The following is an 18,815-nucleotide window of genomic DNA, read 5'->3' as shown; positions in this document are numbered from 1 at the left end:
AAAGGTTTTGTCTAAACAGGTATATTCCAAATAGCAATTCTTTCCATAAACTTAGCATTGGGCTTTCTGTTTACTCTTTAAGTGGAAATTTCTTTGATCAGCAATGGTCTCTTTTTACAATAGCTTAAACATCTGATGTTAGGTATGGATAATTGAAAAATCACCTCTCCTAGGTTAATTGGAAGTTGTTCAGTAGGTCCATGCAAAGAACCATTAGCTGCCCCAAGTATAACTTAGCTCTATCTGACGACCTGTCATTCAAGAAGCTCCTAATAAATAACATTTATTTCTATATTTGCCAACAAGGGTGATTAACATTTACTGATCAGTTTGCAATATAGTATAGCAGATGTAAAACAGAAGAAATGAAAGTAATCTTACCTCATTCTTAAGCTTGCTTCTAGAAAACCTTAAAAATCAGTATATTTTCCATTAGTTAAAAATATACATATACAGTTATAGTTATCAAGAAAATACAGAAAACCTACAAAATAGCATATTATGATTAGTGAAATAAATCTGGAGAAATTTATTTGATGTTCAAAGAGATCCAAACATATTTTTCAACTTAATAAAAAATAATTCTACTAAGAAAAAGTAAAATTAAGAATATGTAGGGAGGTCTGGTAAGATGTGAGGCAAGCAAAAAAATTGATATTAAATATTTGTGTGCTTTCTGGCTATAATTGCACTTTAAAATGGGTAGGTAGTGGCTAGTAAGCCTCCATTATGTCCTTGGTAATATCTGAGTTCATCTTAGCAAGACTCAGGTGACCACTTTTATTTTTTTCCACAGGACACTTCACTTTTAAAATAATTCATTCTTTGAGAGCTAAGAGCAATTACTGATAAGTCACCAAGGCAATCTCAGATGTACATTTAATTATTCTGAGCACTAGAATTTTAAAAATAATAATTGTATACATCATGGGTTTCACTGAATGTCACTTCACTTGTGAATTACCTCCTCCTGAGAGTTAATGGCAGATCAGAGCAAATGTGTTCTTTACATTCATTCATTTGTGTTTTTCCTTTCACAGAGACTCAAAAAGGTCAGTAGTTTTATCTTAGTAAGGTAAGCGGGTAGTCAGGACATATGTGATTAGAGACAATTGTAATAAACTTTTCATCTGTGTAAGGTACTGGTCAAGCACATCGATATTTAAACAGGTTGTCTCTTAGCAAAAGAAAAACACACAATGTTTTTTTTCTGCCTTTATTTTTACTGAATCCAGCCTGAAAACAGATTCAGCCTTATGAGTAAATACTAATTTAAAAGCAATTCCGCTTCCCTGATTTTTTTGTTCATCTCTCTGAAACACCTGTTTCACCATTAATTTGTCATTAATGATGTGATTTATAAAAATTGTTCAGTAATCTAGACCATATCACAGAAATGTCCATACAAAGTTGTAATTAAGGTCTGATGCTTAAAATAAAACATTTTTATAAGTAAAGTTAGTAAGTCATTCTATTCAATAGATATCATGCATATTTAAAGAAAGGCAGAGAATTCATTTGAAGATATTAGAACTCTACCTTGTCAGGCCCTTTCCAGAGTAAACAGAGTGGTAATATGCACTGCTTTCTTTGATGCCAATCCCATAATAATGATACCTAGAACAAGGACAGGAAAAGAAAAAGGATACTGAAGTAAAACTGAAATAAAGCTCAAGTAAGAACTGAAACCCATTGAGCACCTTCCTTTCCCGTTTTTTTTTTCAAGCAACATCTTAATATGCTAAATCCCTCTTTGATGGTAACTAATCCTACTTGTTTTAAATCTATTTAAAATGTACTTTTGGCTCTTGACTTGATAAAGACAGAAAAATCACCTACCGCCAATTCCTTCAAATCTTTAAAAAGTTGGGTTTCAAAGCAAAAAAAAAAAAACAAAGTAATTGTAGGCACTTAAATTTGTAAATGTATGCATTGGCTCTAAGTATATAGAATGTATCTATTTGCAAATGGTTCTGTTCAGTTTGAATTTAATCAATTGAATAAAAAGTGGTAGGTTTCCTTTGTAATGTATCTGTTAGATGAAGAAAACAGTATGACATTACATGTGAGGAAGACATTGATATCATGCATAGGAATATGTATAAAGCATGTGACCCTTTAAAAGTTGTTTCTCGTGTGGAATGAGAAGCCCAATTCACTATCATTTTCACTTCAGACTTTTGTGCAATAATGGGGGCGGGGGTTACTATGTCATGAATCAATGGAAATATGAGTCACAGAATGTTTTACGAAGAATTTGTTGTAAATGTGTCCATGAATCCTGAGCCACAGGTAAGTATAGGATCTTACCTAGTCTCAAGTTGTAGCATGTTCTCCTAAACTACAGACTCCTGGCATATTACACACCCAAGTACAAAGACTACAAATGTCATACAGAAGCTAGTCGAATCGTGGATATTCAGTGAGGGCGGCCACAGCCTGATAACCTCTGCTTTCACTCTCCCTCTCTCGTCCATGCAGCACCACTACCTAATTGGTTACCTACCATTTCCATTTGCATTCATCCAAGACCAGGGAAGGGACAAGATAAAGGAGAATAAGGGGTCGCTGAAACCGGTTTGGCTCAGTGGATAGAGCGTCGGCCTGCGGACTGAAAGGTCCCGGGTTCGATTCCGGTTAAGGGCATGTACCTTGGTTGCGAGCACATCCACGGTGGGAGATGTGCAGGAGGCAGCTGATCGATGTTTCTAACTCTCTATCTCTCTCCCTTCCTCTCTGTAAAAAGTCAATAAAATATATTCTTAAAAAAAGAGAATAAGGGGGTTCCAGTGTAACCATACTTAATTTCATTTCTTAGCATCAACATCTGAGTTGGAAGTGGACAAGGAAGGTTCTAAGTTCCAGGGCCCCTTTTCTGACCTCGGCAATAAAGAAATTTGTCAATAAAAGGCATGCATATAGCATCATATACTTAAAATCTGAGCACAATTTAAAATTTGGTAGAGATGGAAGAATTTCTTTTCTAAAATAATGTAAGTAAATCTAATAATGCCTTTAATCCTATGACTGAGACAGTATAACCCTATGTATTACTATCAGAATCACTTGTTCTCCATAGATATCTTGAGCTTTCCTACCTTGGGCCTTTACTTTGCTGAGCTCTCTCTCCACTGGCAATATTCTTCCTTCGTGCCTCATTTCTTACCCATGCCTCAAGGCATGGCATTAATGCATGAAGCTTTGCCTGATCTCTAGTAAACTAATTTCTCTTTCCTTTGAACTCCTCTTATGGTCATCTTTATCTCTTGTAGCTTTATACTTCATACCATTGGTATGTGTATACATGGCTTACCTCCCCTACTAAATTATAAGTTTTGGAGGAAGAGAATTGTATCTTTCCTTTCATTGTGTTCCCATTAGACATTACTGTAAAGGAAAAAAACTCATTTATTGATGAATCAATGTACCTTGCTAAAAATTTAGAAACTGATAAAACACAAATTATCTTACAGCCAATAGTTTTCAACAACCTCCTCCTAGCACTGTGTATTTCCAGTTCACCAGTAAAATACTGGGGTTGAACAAATGTTGTATACCTAACAATGTGTATAAAGGGCATGGAATCAGTGTATTTAGGTGGGAAGAATGTCATTAGGAAAATAAATATCTCTTTTGCAATGACCATTATAAAACTTCAGCACATTTCATATCCAGTTTTTTTCTGGAGCTGATAATATAACTTTCCTCCTTCAAGCTTCCTTTTAGTCTAACTAGGTACATGTTATGATCCGAGTGATGAGTCAGTGTCTTTGAGAACAGAAAAGAGATAACAAATGAGCAGCTTTCTGTCCTCCTAGCAGCTAAAAGCAAACCTCATAAAAGTGGGAAGAGCCATTTCATGCAGCGTTTACATGGATTTTTCCTCTCACTTGCAACATTTTTTAGCACTATTTTGTTGTTAATACTTTTCCCTAAAATAAACTTGCTAGGAAATATGTGCCAGAAATATTCTAGCATAACAAAAACATATGCTGGTGCACGTTAAATAAAAAGGTGAAGTTTTCACTGTTTTAATTTATATACCACTACCTGATGCCTATTCTATAGGTTACGCTGAATAAAGATTCCCAAACATTCCATAGTTCTTTCTCTAAATCTTTTTTTTATCAATTTTTAATAAAGAAGATAAATAATAAATGCTCTAAAATCCTGGGTATGATTAGCTAATTCCTTTAAGAAAATGTTTTCATAACCCAAGTAGGCTTTGTGAACTAACAAAATTGTACTCATTCATTAGCATCAACTGTCCTTAGACTTATATTAGAAATAAACAATTATTCATTAGTTTTTATGTCTACATTTTAAAGTTAATGTTATAAAATATACAATATTTTAATAGGACAAATGCAATTATTGCTTCTCTTTTTTACTACTAAAATATTTACATTGCATCTAATACTTTTCTTCATTTGCTGATCTACTTATACCTACACCTATATTTCTTCTTTTCCATTTCAGTCATTATATAGAATTCCTGAAACATATGTTCCCACTGAGCAAGTAGCCCTGATGTTCGTTTACACTACACAAATGATAACTGATAAGGAAATGATGGGATTAAGCTGTTCAGGGACTTGCAATAACTTACTATGATAAGAGCAGCTGCCATATCAGTTTTATTAACCCAGTAAATCACCACTAATAAATAAGATAATAGCTTTTGTCCATCATGTCTGAAAACCAAGATTCAACTGATCAAAGTCTATAAGAAATTAAAATGTAACTTCAAATCAAACAGTCTACATTTGCATGAAATCTACTCAACTGTGTTCTCCCTTACTCCTCTGAGTTATTCTGAGCAAGGGTGGGATATGGGCTCTTTTTACTCACAACTGTATCCCTAGGGTTTAGTCAGCTTCAGGACACTCAGTTAAATGCTTATTATGTAAATAAATATTAATAGTGGATGTTTTTTGACACCATGTATTCTATCTTACTATTCTTTGAATCTCAAAAACTCTTTTTTAACACCATGCTTTATATATCAATATAAATAAGAATGATTGCTCATTCTTGATATAACACACTTATACATAAAATAAGCAATACTTTTCATTACTCTTTTGTACCTATAGAATGTTGTTTTATTTATTCGAAATCTAAATTTAGAAAGATTTCAAAGAAAAATAATCAGTATATATTTTTGGTATCCGTTGCAAATCAAAGAGAAAAGAAGAAAAAGCCCAAAAGCAAAGTCAGTTTTTATCTGAGTGTTAAGAATGGGAAGAATCTATTGGGGATATTGGTTTCTTGGCAGGAAGGGTGATGGTGAGAGTGAAGGAAGGGATGGAGAGCTGAGACGCTAATGTTGCCTGCAACTAGACTGGCTTTGTCCTAAAAACACACTTAGGTTAGATGCACTAGGCCAGGGTGAGGCTTTCTGACCCCAAGTGCTAATCGTTAGAGACCCTTTTTCATAACCTTTGGCAGCAATGGCTTCTTATGAGGAACATTGGCACTGGAATCAATTTCAATTGTTCCTAATTTTGACAGTGGGCTCTACATAGTGATTCTGTCCATTTGTTTTTGTTGTTTTTTTAAAAAAAATATTTTGTTGTTTTTTTATAAAAAATAACGCATCTGTTTTTTTTTAAAAAAATATTTCCTCTCTTTATTTTGGTTGGATAATTTTTGACTCATTTATTTAGTTAAACTATTCATATCTTTTAACTTTTGATGAGGGAAAGAGATGAGTTGTGAGGACTAACCTTTTTTTATTATTTTAATCCTCACCCGAGGATATTTTTCCATTGATTTTTGTTGTTGTTGTTGTTAGAGTTGAAGAGAGAAGGAAAGACAGAGAGAAATATCGGTGTGAGAGAAACACATCCATTGGTTGCTTGCACGTGCCCTGACCAGGGCAGGGGAGGAGCCTGCAACCGAGGTACCTGCCCTTGACTGGGATTGGACCCTGGACCCTTCCGTCCACAGGCCAATGCTCTATCCACTGAGCCAAACCAGATAGGGCAGGATTAACCATTTTATAACACAGTTATGTCAGAACTTAGAAAAACAGAACTTGAAAATAAACACCGTATTCATTCCTATTTTTTCAACTCTATTAACCATCACTTTGTCACCATATATCAGTGTTTCCCAGACTTTTGGATTTCATACATGGACCAGTAAAATCTGGAAAGTGACATTATACCATGGACCCTAAAAGCACGTAAGAACAGTTTTAGAAGTGGTTCATCTTGTGCCCACAATACAGAAGAATCTTTTAGGTTAATCATCATCTAAAATAAATTATGTCTGACAGACCCAAATGAAATAATTGGACATACTATAGCATATTCTATAAGAATTTGTAAAAAATTGAGAACTTATATTTTTAAATGACCATCATTAATATATTCTAGTATGTAATCCACAAAGGTTCAAATAAATTAATACCCAACTTACTTATATTTTGAAATAATATAAATAAATATTCAGTAATAATACATTTAGGGCATTATGCTAAATACTACAATAAAATAAATTTTACAAAATTACTAGTAAAATTGGGAGAAATTATAAATTTTTGTTTTTCCAAAATATGTTTCCATTTTCATTTATATTTCTGGTTCATCATTTATTCATATTTCTAGAGACATAAAAATATCTTTCATAAAATGTAAATTTTTGAAATATTAAACAACCAGTAGAAATGATGATTGTAAAGATACTATACCAACATATAGGAATGTTTAGCACAAAATTAAAGGCAGAAAGCAAAATTGTGTTTGTACTATAAATTTGCTTTTACATAAAATATAAATATATTTCAATAAACATAAAATAGTTAAAAATGCCTTATGATTGAAGCTTGAGAAAATGTTAGCTCTTTGAGAAAGAATCCAATAAAAATAATAAAAGTCCAATAAAAAAATAAAATTTTAAAACTTAGATCAGGAAAAAAACTTCAAAAAAACAAAAGTTCAATTAAACAATTGTTTTCTTGATATGACTGATATCAGAAAGAGGTAGGCTTTACTAGTTGACAAAGCTCAAGCTGTAGAATCAAATAAACCTTGACTTACATGCCAATATTGTTATTTTATAGTATCTGTGTGGGCTTGAGCAAGTCAATAATCTTAACTGCAGTTTCCTGATTTGTAAAACACAGGAATTCCAATCTTGTATTGGTCATTGTAAGGATTAGTGTGTGTGTGTGTGTGTGTGTGTGTGTGTGTGTGTGTTACTCAATAAATAATAACTTTAACTGCATTGCTGATATTTTGATACACTGAGTTATTAATTTCATATCATTAAGAATAAAAAGGTTGGAAACATATTCATTTCTTCATTCTTATACTTTATTTAATTTTCAAAAGAAACCTATGAGGTAGATATTTTATACTTACTTTACTGATGAAAAGCTGAACAATTCATCTAAAGTTATACAGCTTTAAATGAAAGTATGAAATTAAAGCTTAGATTTGTCCAACTTTAAACCTCATGCTCCTAACCACTAAGAAATGCTGCCTTTTGATATGTACCATCTCCTAAAATTAAAATAGAATATTTTATATATTCTTAGAAATATATAAAAACAAGAACACTACCTGGCTAAGCATAATTACATCGAAACATTACCAATTACAAGATACACAAACTCTACATTTTGCCATATCTTTTAACATCCTTAGTTTACATGGAAAATTTCATTTTCCCATGATATCAAAATACCAAACATATAATAGCAAGTTATAACAAGCAAATGGCATACCAGGAAGGTAGAAGAAAATTCAAATTGTTAATGCTTTGTTCTTGGGCATGTCTGCTCTTAGATATCAAACAAATTGCCTGAAGTCACCATGTATCGTTACATAAACCTAAACACTGGAGTCTCCGTGTGTCACAAAGGACAGGGTTAATGATTCATCCCTAATCCTAAAGGCTCCTTCCAGGATTAATTGACTCTCTGCAGCCTGCCTGCCTGCCCTCTGTAGGCCCTAGGAAGAGGATTTCTCAGCATCACTTTGCCTCTTTTTTATTATCTATCTACTTCAAACACAAACTGATCTTTCCTTCACACACAATTCAGTAGAAATCAAATTCAATAGAAATCAGCCAGACAAATTGAGTCAACTTTGAATAAAAGCTGATTTGGTCAGAAGGAAAAAGCTAACATATCTTTCAATCCGACATTTATTTCTCCTTCTCAGGCCACGATACTGTTAACATTAATTGGAATCAATTAGATGAATACTAATTAATAATCTATTATGTATTAGACAACAGGTAAAATATGAGTATAAATGAGACAAAGTCTCTATCCTCAAAATACTATCTGTTGAGGAGAAGAAATAAGTTAATTTCACATTAAGATAGGTCCCAACAGATTGCTATAAGATACAAAGAAAGAACCTACAACAGATCAAGAGGCTAAGAAAAGATCCTGAAGAAGAGGAAGTTCATGGGACATGCCTTTAAATGGCTAATATTTCAATATGCCCATAGGGAAAAGGTCATTTCAATGGAGGAAGACAGGCTAAATAAAGAAGAGACAGTGGAGGGTGAAGCAATGGATTGGGACTAATTCATAATGGACCTTTAATGTCAAAGTGAGAAAAATTTGTCTTTCATAGTAGAAATGATGAGCTGTTGAACGTTTCTGAGCACGAGAGAGGCATGATTGAATCTGAACGTTAGAAGGCCAATTTAGAAAAAAAAATGTATTGAACAGACCGGAAGAACTGAGTCAAGACCAGGTTATTAAAGTGAGAACTAAGAGAGATTCAAGAGAAGTCCAAAAATAGGACCTCTTTTTTTGGCAAGGGACTAAGACAATAGGGTTGCCACCAGTCACATAGGGGTATTGACCACTTGCAATGCGATTAGTCTGAGTTGAGATGTGCTGTAAATGTCAAATACACACTAGATCTCAAAAACGTAATAGAGAAAAAGAACATAAAATATGTCCGTAATGATTTTTATTTTGATCACATGGTAATCAAATGTTCTGGGCATGTTAGATTAAAACATTAAAATCCATTCTATTTGTTCTTTTTTAATGTGGCTGCTACAATTTTTTAAAGCTATTCAGCTGCATTATATTTCATTGGGCAGTGCTGAATTAGATGTCAGGGCAGAAAGAGATGCCAGTGTGCCAGAAAATGAGGTAGGGGAGGAAGAGGACCTGGCAGGGCTGGGACAGAGCCACCGAGGAAGTTTATGTATGTATTTATGTATGTGTTTCCAGGTGCCAAGGACAAGGAGTAATGGTAAAAAGTAAGCCATTGGGTTCAATGCCCAAATGCTAGTAAAGAAATGGACTAGAACAGAGAAGTGATTCACACTAGGTGAAGTGAGCAGATAGCTACTCTTTCGAGAAATAGCAGAGTCCTGGCCAGTGTGGTTCAGTTGGTGTGGCTCAGTTGGTTGGGGTGTAGTCCGCTGCACCAAAGGGTCGTGGGTTCTATTCCCCGTCCAGACACATAATCAGTGTTTCTGTCTCTTTCCCTCTTCCTTCCTCTCTCTCAAAAAAAGTCAATAAGAACATATCCTCAGGTGAGAATTTAAAATATTTTTTTTTAAAAGTAACTAGCAAAGATAAAAAGAATAACAGTAATTAGGAAGAGTGGTATAATAGGTTTGCGATTATTTTATTTTTATCAACATAAAAGAGATCTGGATATGTTTTTAGGCAGAAGGAAAGGAAAAACTAAAAATTGAAAAGAGTAAGTAACTGATAGACAAGAACCTATAACGGTGGGTTCTACAAAAATTGCCACAAGAGAAAAAATAGCTAAAGTTACCAAGAGAGGGACTATATGACACCTTATTTTATGTGCCTATTTATACTAAGAGATGACCAACGAGGTCATTTGGGCATGCTATTTGTCTTCAAGAGGAAAGAAGGGATTCTAAGAAATTATTATCTGAAAGAAAACCAGAGAAAGAACCTGAACCATACTTTAACCCTGGCTTCGGCTTTGCTCTTTAGAAGCATGAGTTCCATTTGGTCACTTATTGAGCTACAAACATTTTCCTTTGCTGACACTGGTGCTTTCAGGAGTGGCTTTAAAATTATGAAAATTATTCATTTAAATTTTTCCATCAGAAAGAATATTATGATTTCTCTGTGTAAGTTTTGCTTTTTAAGCAAACATCCTAAAAACCCATTTATTTTTCTTTTTAGTTCTTACAGTTGTTAAAAGTCTGTCTCATCAAGAAGAAAATACCTGGTTCTATTCACCAATAAAGACTATACTTACAGTATTTTACATTGCATCAATCATCATGCACAAGGTATCATATGTACAGGTGTGATATGTGTTTATTGATGTGTCTTACTTTGAATGGCCTCTTGTTCCAAGCCGTCTTGTCGTTAAGAGGGGAAATTTCTGGCGAATTGTCTAAAAAGAAAGTCAATTACCTTAGTTTTCAGAAAGTGTGTGGTTCTAATTGCAAGTCACCCATAACTAATTCTAAAAAGTAAATCTTGAACTTCAAGTAAATATTTAGTCTAGAAAAGGAATACCATACACATATTGATAAGCAATAATACATAAGCAGAGGCAGGAAGGGACTTCTTTATGAGATTGTCCTATTTGGAAATCATCTCAATTTCCATGGCAGATCATACCAATATGTGCTTTTACTTGATGCTACTACCAAGGCAATTATTATTTTATCTACTTAGGGGAAAGATTTAGGTTTCTCATAATAATTCTACCCAGAGGTTTACCAATAATTAAATATCCATCTCCAACCCTGAAAAAATACATGAAACCTTTTCTGCGTGACTGGATCTCCACAGCAGTGTTTTAACTATTTACCTGTGTTTCTGTCTCTAAATTCGATTTAAAAATTAGCATCTGATTAAAGAACAAAAGTCTCTTCTACATAAAGCAGGAGATTTAATCTGGATTATAGGAGATCCATACTTGATTTCCTAAGGACTCCATGGCAAAGTTTATGTCTGTGTTAATTTCTTGGGAAATGGTTTTGTAGTTTTTAACCAGATTCTCAAGGTGTTTCATGACTCCCCAAACTAAAAACTACTGCCATAAGGTGGACTCATGAAATAATAATGCTAAAATGGACATTAAAATTTGTCTTATCCATCCTCCTTATGTTATAGAAAGAGGGAACTGAATTTTTAAAAAGTTAATTACTTTTCAGAAGGTCTCACAACAAATTATTCACAGTCTAGGCTAAAACCTAAATCACTGGATCACATGCACCATATCATACTATCCCTCATAAACAGATTTTTAAAATAAGGTAATAAACCATTTTATTTTTTCAAATGGAGAAGCTTGACCATAGTATTCATTATTTTCTGGACAACGAGTCCCTCTACAGGATAGAATTTGGATTTCAGTTTATATAAGATGCAATGTTTGAGCCTTAGCTAAGCTTCCTACAGTTTTTTCTGGGATTTCCTAGGTTCTTTGACAATAGAGCATGAGAAGAATTTCAAAGAACAAGACTTTCCCAAGATATTGACAGAGTTTCCTTATTCTCAAAATGAGATCAACATGTAGAAATATAGTAATGTCAGTTCTATAAAGTCTCTTTCTCATCATATAGTTTGGGTCGAAAGAAATGTTTATGAATGAGAGAAATTTAACCCGTTCCATCACACCTTGGAGTTTGAGGTGTAAACATACTCAGAGTGAAATGGAGAATTAAGAGAACTATTTATGTAATAGAATAAAAATATATTGAAAACTCATATACTCAGAATAGCTAAATAATAAACATAATCACCAATTGCATTACAAGATACTTGTCACTTCTACTTAATTTTGCTTCTCCATACAAGCCAGACCACACTCTTTAATATATCCCTCATAGAAGGGAAATGTCCCTGCTCACCTGGAGTTTCCTTTAAGATCGAGTTAAGTCTTCTGATAGCCAGGGTTCTAATACTCAAATATATAGTAGTGCAAGGTAAAACATATAGTTCAAGATAAAACATACAGTATGTAAAGTCAAAGTAAAATATATAGTAGTTCCAGATTCAGCTCTTAAGATACTTTGTTTATGCATGAGAAACAAATTTCTTAATATTCTGTATGAAAACTAGTTCAGATGAATTTGTTCCCACGCTGTCTGCCTGACATAACTTTAATTGTAAGGTAGTATAGCCAATATGTGTCACTTACCTTTCCAAAGGTGGCTGCACAGGCTGGCTCCAATTTCTCTTTCCTGCAGAAATCTAAATAGTGTGCATAAAGGATGCACCGTGGTAAGCAAACTCCTTCACATACAATGTAATTCTCTTCAAGCCTAAGGGAAAAGGTAAAAAGTAAGATCAAACATTTTGTTTACTGCTCCTTTCCATTCCCCTTTCATATTGATTTGATGCCCATTTTGAATAGAGATTTTATGCAAACGAGTTCATGAGTAGACATAAGCAGACTGCCTTTATTCAGGATATTATTCAAAATCAGATCACAGGATTAATGTCAGAGGAGCAAGAATCCCAATGAACATCTGCTAGTGCAGTTATAGCGTAAGGGCTAACATAAAACCACTCCTGCATGATCCACGCCTCAAAGAGTAGGTCTTCCTTCTATATTAATCCTCACTGTTCAACAGGGTTTGCTCTGTGATATACAAATATTGATGGTGAAGTTGAAGATGATGGTTTTTTAAAAGAACGTTATCAATGCTAAAGGGCTGCCAGCCTTTAGGACGGCAAATGCCATACTTTCATTCAAAAATTAGTTCTGAACCCCGCATAGTTAGGGAAGCATGGTGATGCATTTATTTGGAAAATACGTAAGAATAAACTCATTTCACTCAACTCTGAAATGGTACTGATCTATTTCTATCCCACATCTTTTAGCTGTGAGCAGTACTATAATTACTTAAAACATTCTGCACACTTGAAACATTATGCAATTCTCTATAGATACATACAAATATGACAAATTCATCTCTATATTATAAATATGATAATATAAACTTTGAAAATATAGAGATAATTCTATTTAATTTGGACATCTATAATTGCAATTAAATATAATTTATATAAATGTAATGATATATATTTAAAGGTTACAAATATCTGAACAACAATCAAGAAATCAGAACTTGTAGATTCTATTTCTAGTTTTTCTAACAATTCAGTAGGTGATTTTGGCTAAAACTAACCCATTTTATGTATAGTAAAGTCATAATTATTACTATATGGGAACAATGCAATATAGAGCATACATTCAGATTAAAATTAGGTGGAACTTTTCAATATCTCTGATTTACATATTCCCAAGGTACATGAGATAAAAGGTAAAGGATATATTCCTCAAGCAGATAAAGCATCAGACATCTATTTTGCTATAAAGAAGGAAAATAAGAACTGAAAACAAAGTAAGATTTGCATACATAAAATCAAACACCTGGTTGACAATGAAAATCTGAGTTAATCAGCCAGATTTTTCACTTTCACTTTCAGTTCTAATTTTTACCACCCCCAATATAATCTATAAACTAAAATTCTCAAAATACAAATAACTCATATATATATATATATATATATATATGACACATTTTTGGCGAAAGGGTGTGGAAAATTTAAATAAAATGACAGGATTTTATAGTTTCAAAAAACATGAATATCACTGAAAACACTCAATTATTTAAAAATTGTATATTAATAACATGCATAGGATGCCTACTTTTCCCCTGGCTGTTTTGATATTGTTGTAGGCATTGCTTTTGTCTTCAAATTACGGAGTAATCCTAGACATGAATACAATTTGGAGTATAACTTTTTAAAAATCATAATGCATTCATATTTATAAAATAAAAACCCAAGTTTGTTTCTATTCACTCAATTTAAACTGAAAAAAACGTGGAAGTGATCATTCAAAAGACCTCCATAATATATCTGAAATCAAAACATTTTTGCCCCAATTCTCCTAATGAAAATAGCTGTGTCCTAAATATTTCAGATTATCAGCTCAATTATTTACTGCTCTGGTCTTAACCAGTAAGTGTGACATCAGCTTCAATAGTTAAGCCATAACTTTAGAAGATTATTGGCTTATATTTCAAATATTTCAAGGGGTTCAAATAAACAATTATAAAAATTTAGTATATAAGACTGTAATTCAGTGTTATAATAAGTAAAAATAAAATTTTACTAGTTTTTTATACTGGGTTTTTTGTATGTTTCTAAGATTTAGATAATACTTTACATATAAACAGAATATGTCACTAATCAGTGAATAGACTTTTCTACTTACTTGCTTATTACTTGGAATTTGGGAGAAAATTTATACTCCTATTTCTTCACACTGTGAGAGGAAGTTTAATATTATATTTTACTTTAAATCATCTTTCTTTTAGATCAATATTACAAAATGTTCTTTATAGAGAAAGCCTACTGATAAATTGTTGGTTTTAAAAGATTTTCCACAAAATCCAATTTGTGATATTTCACTATAATAAATCACATATGACAAGTGCTATAATAATAGTTGAACATTTATTTAAGTTATAGCACAATATCTTAACTGATTTTTCCATGTGTTCTAGTTCAAATGCATTTCATCTTATGGTCCATAGATAGTTTTTCATTTGCCTTCTTTTTTTAATTTGCCCTCTTACGGATAAAGGCAATGTTAAGATCCCTCATCCTTTCAAATTGTTTTTAAGAGTCGTGTTTTATAAACACAAAGCTCCCAAATCACAGACACATAAGGAGCAAACTGATTTCATGTTAAGCAAATAAGTCATAAAAGCATTCATTACTGCTTACATTTGAATAAATTCTAGTTTTAGCCAGTAATGAACAAAGTGACTGTGGTTTTTATTTGTATTGCAGAGCATTTTTCATGGGTATCAAAATATGTCTCTATGCCACTCAGTGGGGGGGGGGGGGGGGAAATGGGTACGTTTCTAATTTGTCTTTTAAACTTCCCACAAAAAGTGTGAGGGAGAGGCAGAATGAGAAAAGCAAAGATTCTGAAGATACTGACTTTGAAAACGCAACAGGTGCGTAGGTAGCCCTATGGGCGAGTCTTACCACTGCAGGGTGAGCTGTGTCTGCTTCTTTTTATCCTTCATCATCTGCGTGATGGTTTTCTTCTGCGACAGGTGTGGGTCCGCTGCTTTGGCTTTGCTGTCGTGACTGTCCGAATCCTCCTCTTCAGAGGAAAAGTTGCCGTTGCTTAAATGCATTTCTGATTGCGAGTTGGAAAGATGATACAGAAAATCAGAATATAAAATTATCAAGTCTCATAAGGTGCCTGTGCGTCAAACGGAGTGGCTTTGGGGGGGCGGGGGGGCGGGAGAAGACCTACGGGAAGTCCCTTCATGTCTAGTTAACAAAGATTTTCCTGGAGGGAAATACAAAGATCCGAACAGAACATGCCACGTATCTGTGCGTTTGCGGTGTGTTTATTTCTGTTACCGGATGCCTTTCATAGACTGCATCCTCATCCCGGTCCCGATTGCATCCCCCGAGGGAGCGGGCACGCACCTGACTTAACTCCGGTCCGCAGCTCCGAGTCGCCTTCCTTCTCCCCGCCGCCCAGCGCGCCTCCCGGCTGCGCCTCGGCCGCCAGGTACACCCCCTCCTCGGGGTAGCCGAGCCGGCCCTTGCTCAGGAGCTGCACACAGCACTCGCCCCGGGCCTCAGCGGGAAGTGGGGGCGACGGCCGTGCCTGCGGGAAGGCGTCCTCCAGCTCCGGGATCTTGGCCATCCTCCGGGCCGGGGAGACCTGGGCACCGCCACTCTGCCGGCTCCCGCGGCACCTCCTGCCCGGGGCGGGGCGGGGCGGGGCGGGGCTGGGACCCGGGCTTCAGGGGCGGGGGCCGCAGGCTCGGGATCCCCCCCCCCCCCCCACACACACACACCGGCGTCGTGGAGGAGGAAGGCTTTGCACCGGTACAGCGCAGATCGCCCTGGGAGCCGGGTGGCCGAGGGACCGCCTTTCCGCACCGTCTGCGGTCCAGACGGATGCTCCACTCCGAGCTCGCTTCCTCACCTGCGCCCGCTCGCCGGGGCAATGGAGTCCCGTTCCCTACATCTCCCCCCTCCCCTCCCTTTCTCTCAGCTGGCGCTGGACCCCGAGGACACTCTTCACAACCAACCCAGAAAGGCCAGAGAACGCTCCCCTGTGTTGTCTGGGGAAAGAGCCGCTGTCCCCACCCCTACTCTCAGGAGACATGAGCGATGCGCCGGCCTGGCCGCCTGGACGCTGTGAGCCCAGGCCTGGGAGAGGGGGACCCCAGCGCACCGTTCAGTGATGCACAACCTGGGGCAGGGCTTACTTACTCCGGGGCAATCCAATGGGTTGGTGAGGGCCCTTCTCCGTGACTTGGGGACAGACTCCATTGCATCACAGGAGTCCAGACCGACCTGCTGGGTGCTCAAGGGCTCAGAATCCCAGGCCTCGCTTTCCTGGAGGTTCACTCGCTCCCATTTACCGTACTTTGTTATGTAACCATTAACCGGGCCGCTGCGGATTCCTCGTATCTTATGCCTCTGTGTGGTACAATGGACATTTGTTAAAGTGGAAATGAAATCGCAATACGTATTTCATTTCCAATCCAAAGTGGCAAGAGAGTCGTGTGTGTTGAAAATGATAACGGGTGCTCTCTTGAAGGCGGAGAAATCAGTAGAGATTTGGGGTGGGTGCTGCCTGATTGCCACTGAGGAGCATTATCTTGCCTAAACAGCCAAGATGATGGGTGTATTTAAACCGTTCCCATTTTTTAGCACCACTTGCTGACGACCAGATGGGATGTGTTCAGGGTGGTATGGCCTGAACCCTACTACTCGTTGAGAAAGGCATTACCTCTCTGCCAAAGGCTTTCTCCTTACCTGGTCCTTCCAGCAGCTGGGTTCAGAGAATGCCAAGTACTAATGTTGCTTAAAGGGAGAATCGGCATCACCTGTGACGAATGAAATGGAAACGTTATTTCCCAGAGTGTGGCCTTTAGGGACTATCCAGGAACAGAAGCAGCGCTTTCTATCTAAAATAACTGCTCGCCGAAACCGGTTTGGCTCAATGGATAGAGCGTCGGCCTGCGGACTCAAGGGTCCCGGGTTCGATTCCGGTCAAGGGCATGTACCTGGGTTGCGGGCACATCCCCAGTGGGAGATGTGCAGGAGGCAGCTGATCGATGTTTCTCTCTCATTGATGTTTCTAACTCTCTATCTCTCTCCCTTCCTCTCTGTAAAAAATCAATAAAATATATTTTAAAAAAATAATAAAATATGCCGAAGCCGGTTTGGCTCAGTGGATAGAGCGTCGGCCTGCGGACTGAAGGGTCCCAGGTTCGATTCCGGTCAAGGGCATGTACCTGGGTTGCGGGCACATCCCCAGTGGGAGATGTGCAGGAGGCAGCTGATCGATGTTTCTCTCTCATCGATGTTTCTAACTCTCTGTCTCTCTCCCTTCCTCTCTGTAAAAAATCAATAAAATATATTTTAAAAAATAAAAAACAATTAAAATAATAATAATAATAATAAAATAAAATAAAATAACTGCTCAAACCCGACCCGACCAGCCTGACTCAGTGGTTGAGCTTCGACCTATGAACCAGGAGGTCATGGTTCAATTCCTGGTCAGGGCAGGAGCCAGGGTTGCAGGCTCAATCCCCAGTGTGGGGTAGGCAGGAGGCAGCCAATCAATGATTCACTCTCATCATTGATGTTTCCATCTCTTTCTCCCTCTCCCGTCCTTTCTGAAATCAGTAAAAATATAATAAAAAGTAAAATAAAATAACTGCTCAACTAGTAGCTCTGACTGGGCCAGAATTCACTATAGTTGTTGCCAGTTACCAGTTTCATGAATAACATTTTTTATCACAATCATTACAAAGATAGGCGTATGTCTTAAGCTTCGAAAAGGGACTTCAGCTTGAATTGGGGTCCAGATCTAATAACTCAGCCCTAGACCAGAAGCGTCTCTGTTGAGAAAGTGCTGTTAAACCCATTCAAGTGTCTAGACCAGTAGTTCTCAACCTTCTGGCCCTTTAAATACAGTTCCTCATGTTGTGACCCAACCATAAAATTATTTTCTTTGCTACTTCATAACTGTAATGTTGCTACTGTTATGAATATCATGTAAATATCTGATATGCAGGATGGTCTTAGGCGACCCCTGTGAAAGGGTTGTTCGACCTCCAAAGGGGTCGCGACCCACAGGTTGAGAACCGCTGGAGTCCACTGGATTTTTTTTAGGGCTGTGATGAGATATCATCTTGCCTTGTAACTTTCCATACTATAAACCCCAATGAATGGCTGATGCTAATAACATGTTTATTTGTTGTTCGGTAGCACATAGGTGCTTGTTATATTACTCCCTTTACTTTTCTCTAGATTAAAATTGTTTCAAAGTAAAATTTTGAAAGCAGACTAAGTTTTTTATCTTTAATAAAATTTGCCATATAATTGTTTGTAAATACAAAATATTTACATAATTCTAGGGATACAAATGTACACATAAGATATCTTAAAGCTAGGGAAATATATGTGTGTCTTAATTACAATGTTATTACTGGTAAAAATGAAGAGAGTACATTTAAAATATTTTAATATTCACTTCTCTAGTTATTCACTCTACTTTTTATTGAAAGTTACTTTGTTCAACCTTGACATCCACTGTCTCCAGTAACCTTTGTCCTTCACATGTAAGTAACCACTGACCTCTCTCTCCATTTCCAATAAAAGATGTTTTAATGGTCTTTTTTAAAATATATTTTTATTGATTTCAGAGAGGAAGGGAGTGGGAGATAGAAACATCAATGATGAGAGAGAATCACTTATAGGCTGCCTCCTGCACGCCCCCTACTGGGGATTGAGCCTACAACTCAGGCATGTTCCCTGGACCAGA

At 36.3% G+C, this 18,815-nt stretch overlaps 1 protein-coding gene across 1 annotated transcript in view; it reads right to left on the bottom strand.

Moving 5' to 3' along the window:
- Nucleotides 1-15,674, bottom strand: part of RFX6 (regulatory factor X6) — a 44,413-nt gene extending 28,739 nt beyond the window's left edge. The window contains exons 1-6 of the mRNA XM_070419211.1: nt 15,452-15,674; nt 14,996-15,152; nt 12,126-12,249; nt 10,306-10,367; nt 1,540-1,617; nt 382-409 (exon numbers count right to left, since the gene is read on the bottom strand). Of these exons, the coding sequence (XP_070275312.1) occupies nt 382-409; nt 1,540-1,617; nt 10,306-10,367; nt 12,126-12,249; nt 14,996-15,152; nt 15,452-15,674 (672 nt within the window). The remainder of the gene's footprint in view (nt 1-381; nt 410-1,539; nt 1,618-10,305; nt 10,368-12,125; nt 12,250-14,995; nt 15,153-15,451) is intronic.
- Nucleotides 15,675-18,815: the final 3,141 nt, after the last annotated feature.

This window comes from Myotis yumanensis, unplaced genomic scaffold (assembly GCF_028538775.1).
Source record: "Myotis yumanensis isolate MYYU_CA2020_CCGP unplaced genomic scaffold, mMyoYum1.0.hap1 SCAF_6, whole genome shotgun sequence".
NCBI lineage: Eukaryota > Metazoa > Chordata > Mammalia > Chiroptera > Vespertilionidae > Myotis > Myotis yumanensis.
Note: the sequence above shows the minus strand (reverse complement) of the source record. Positions and strands in the feature narration are given on the sequence as shown.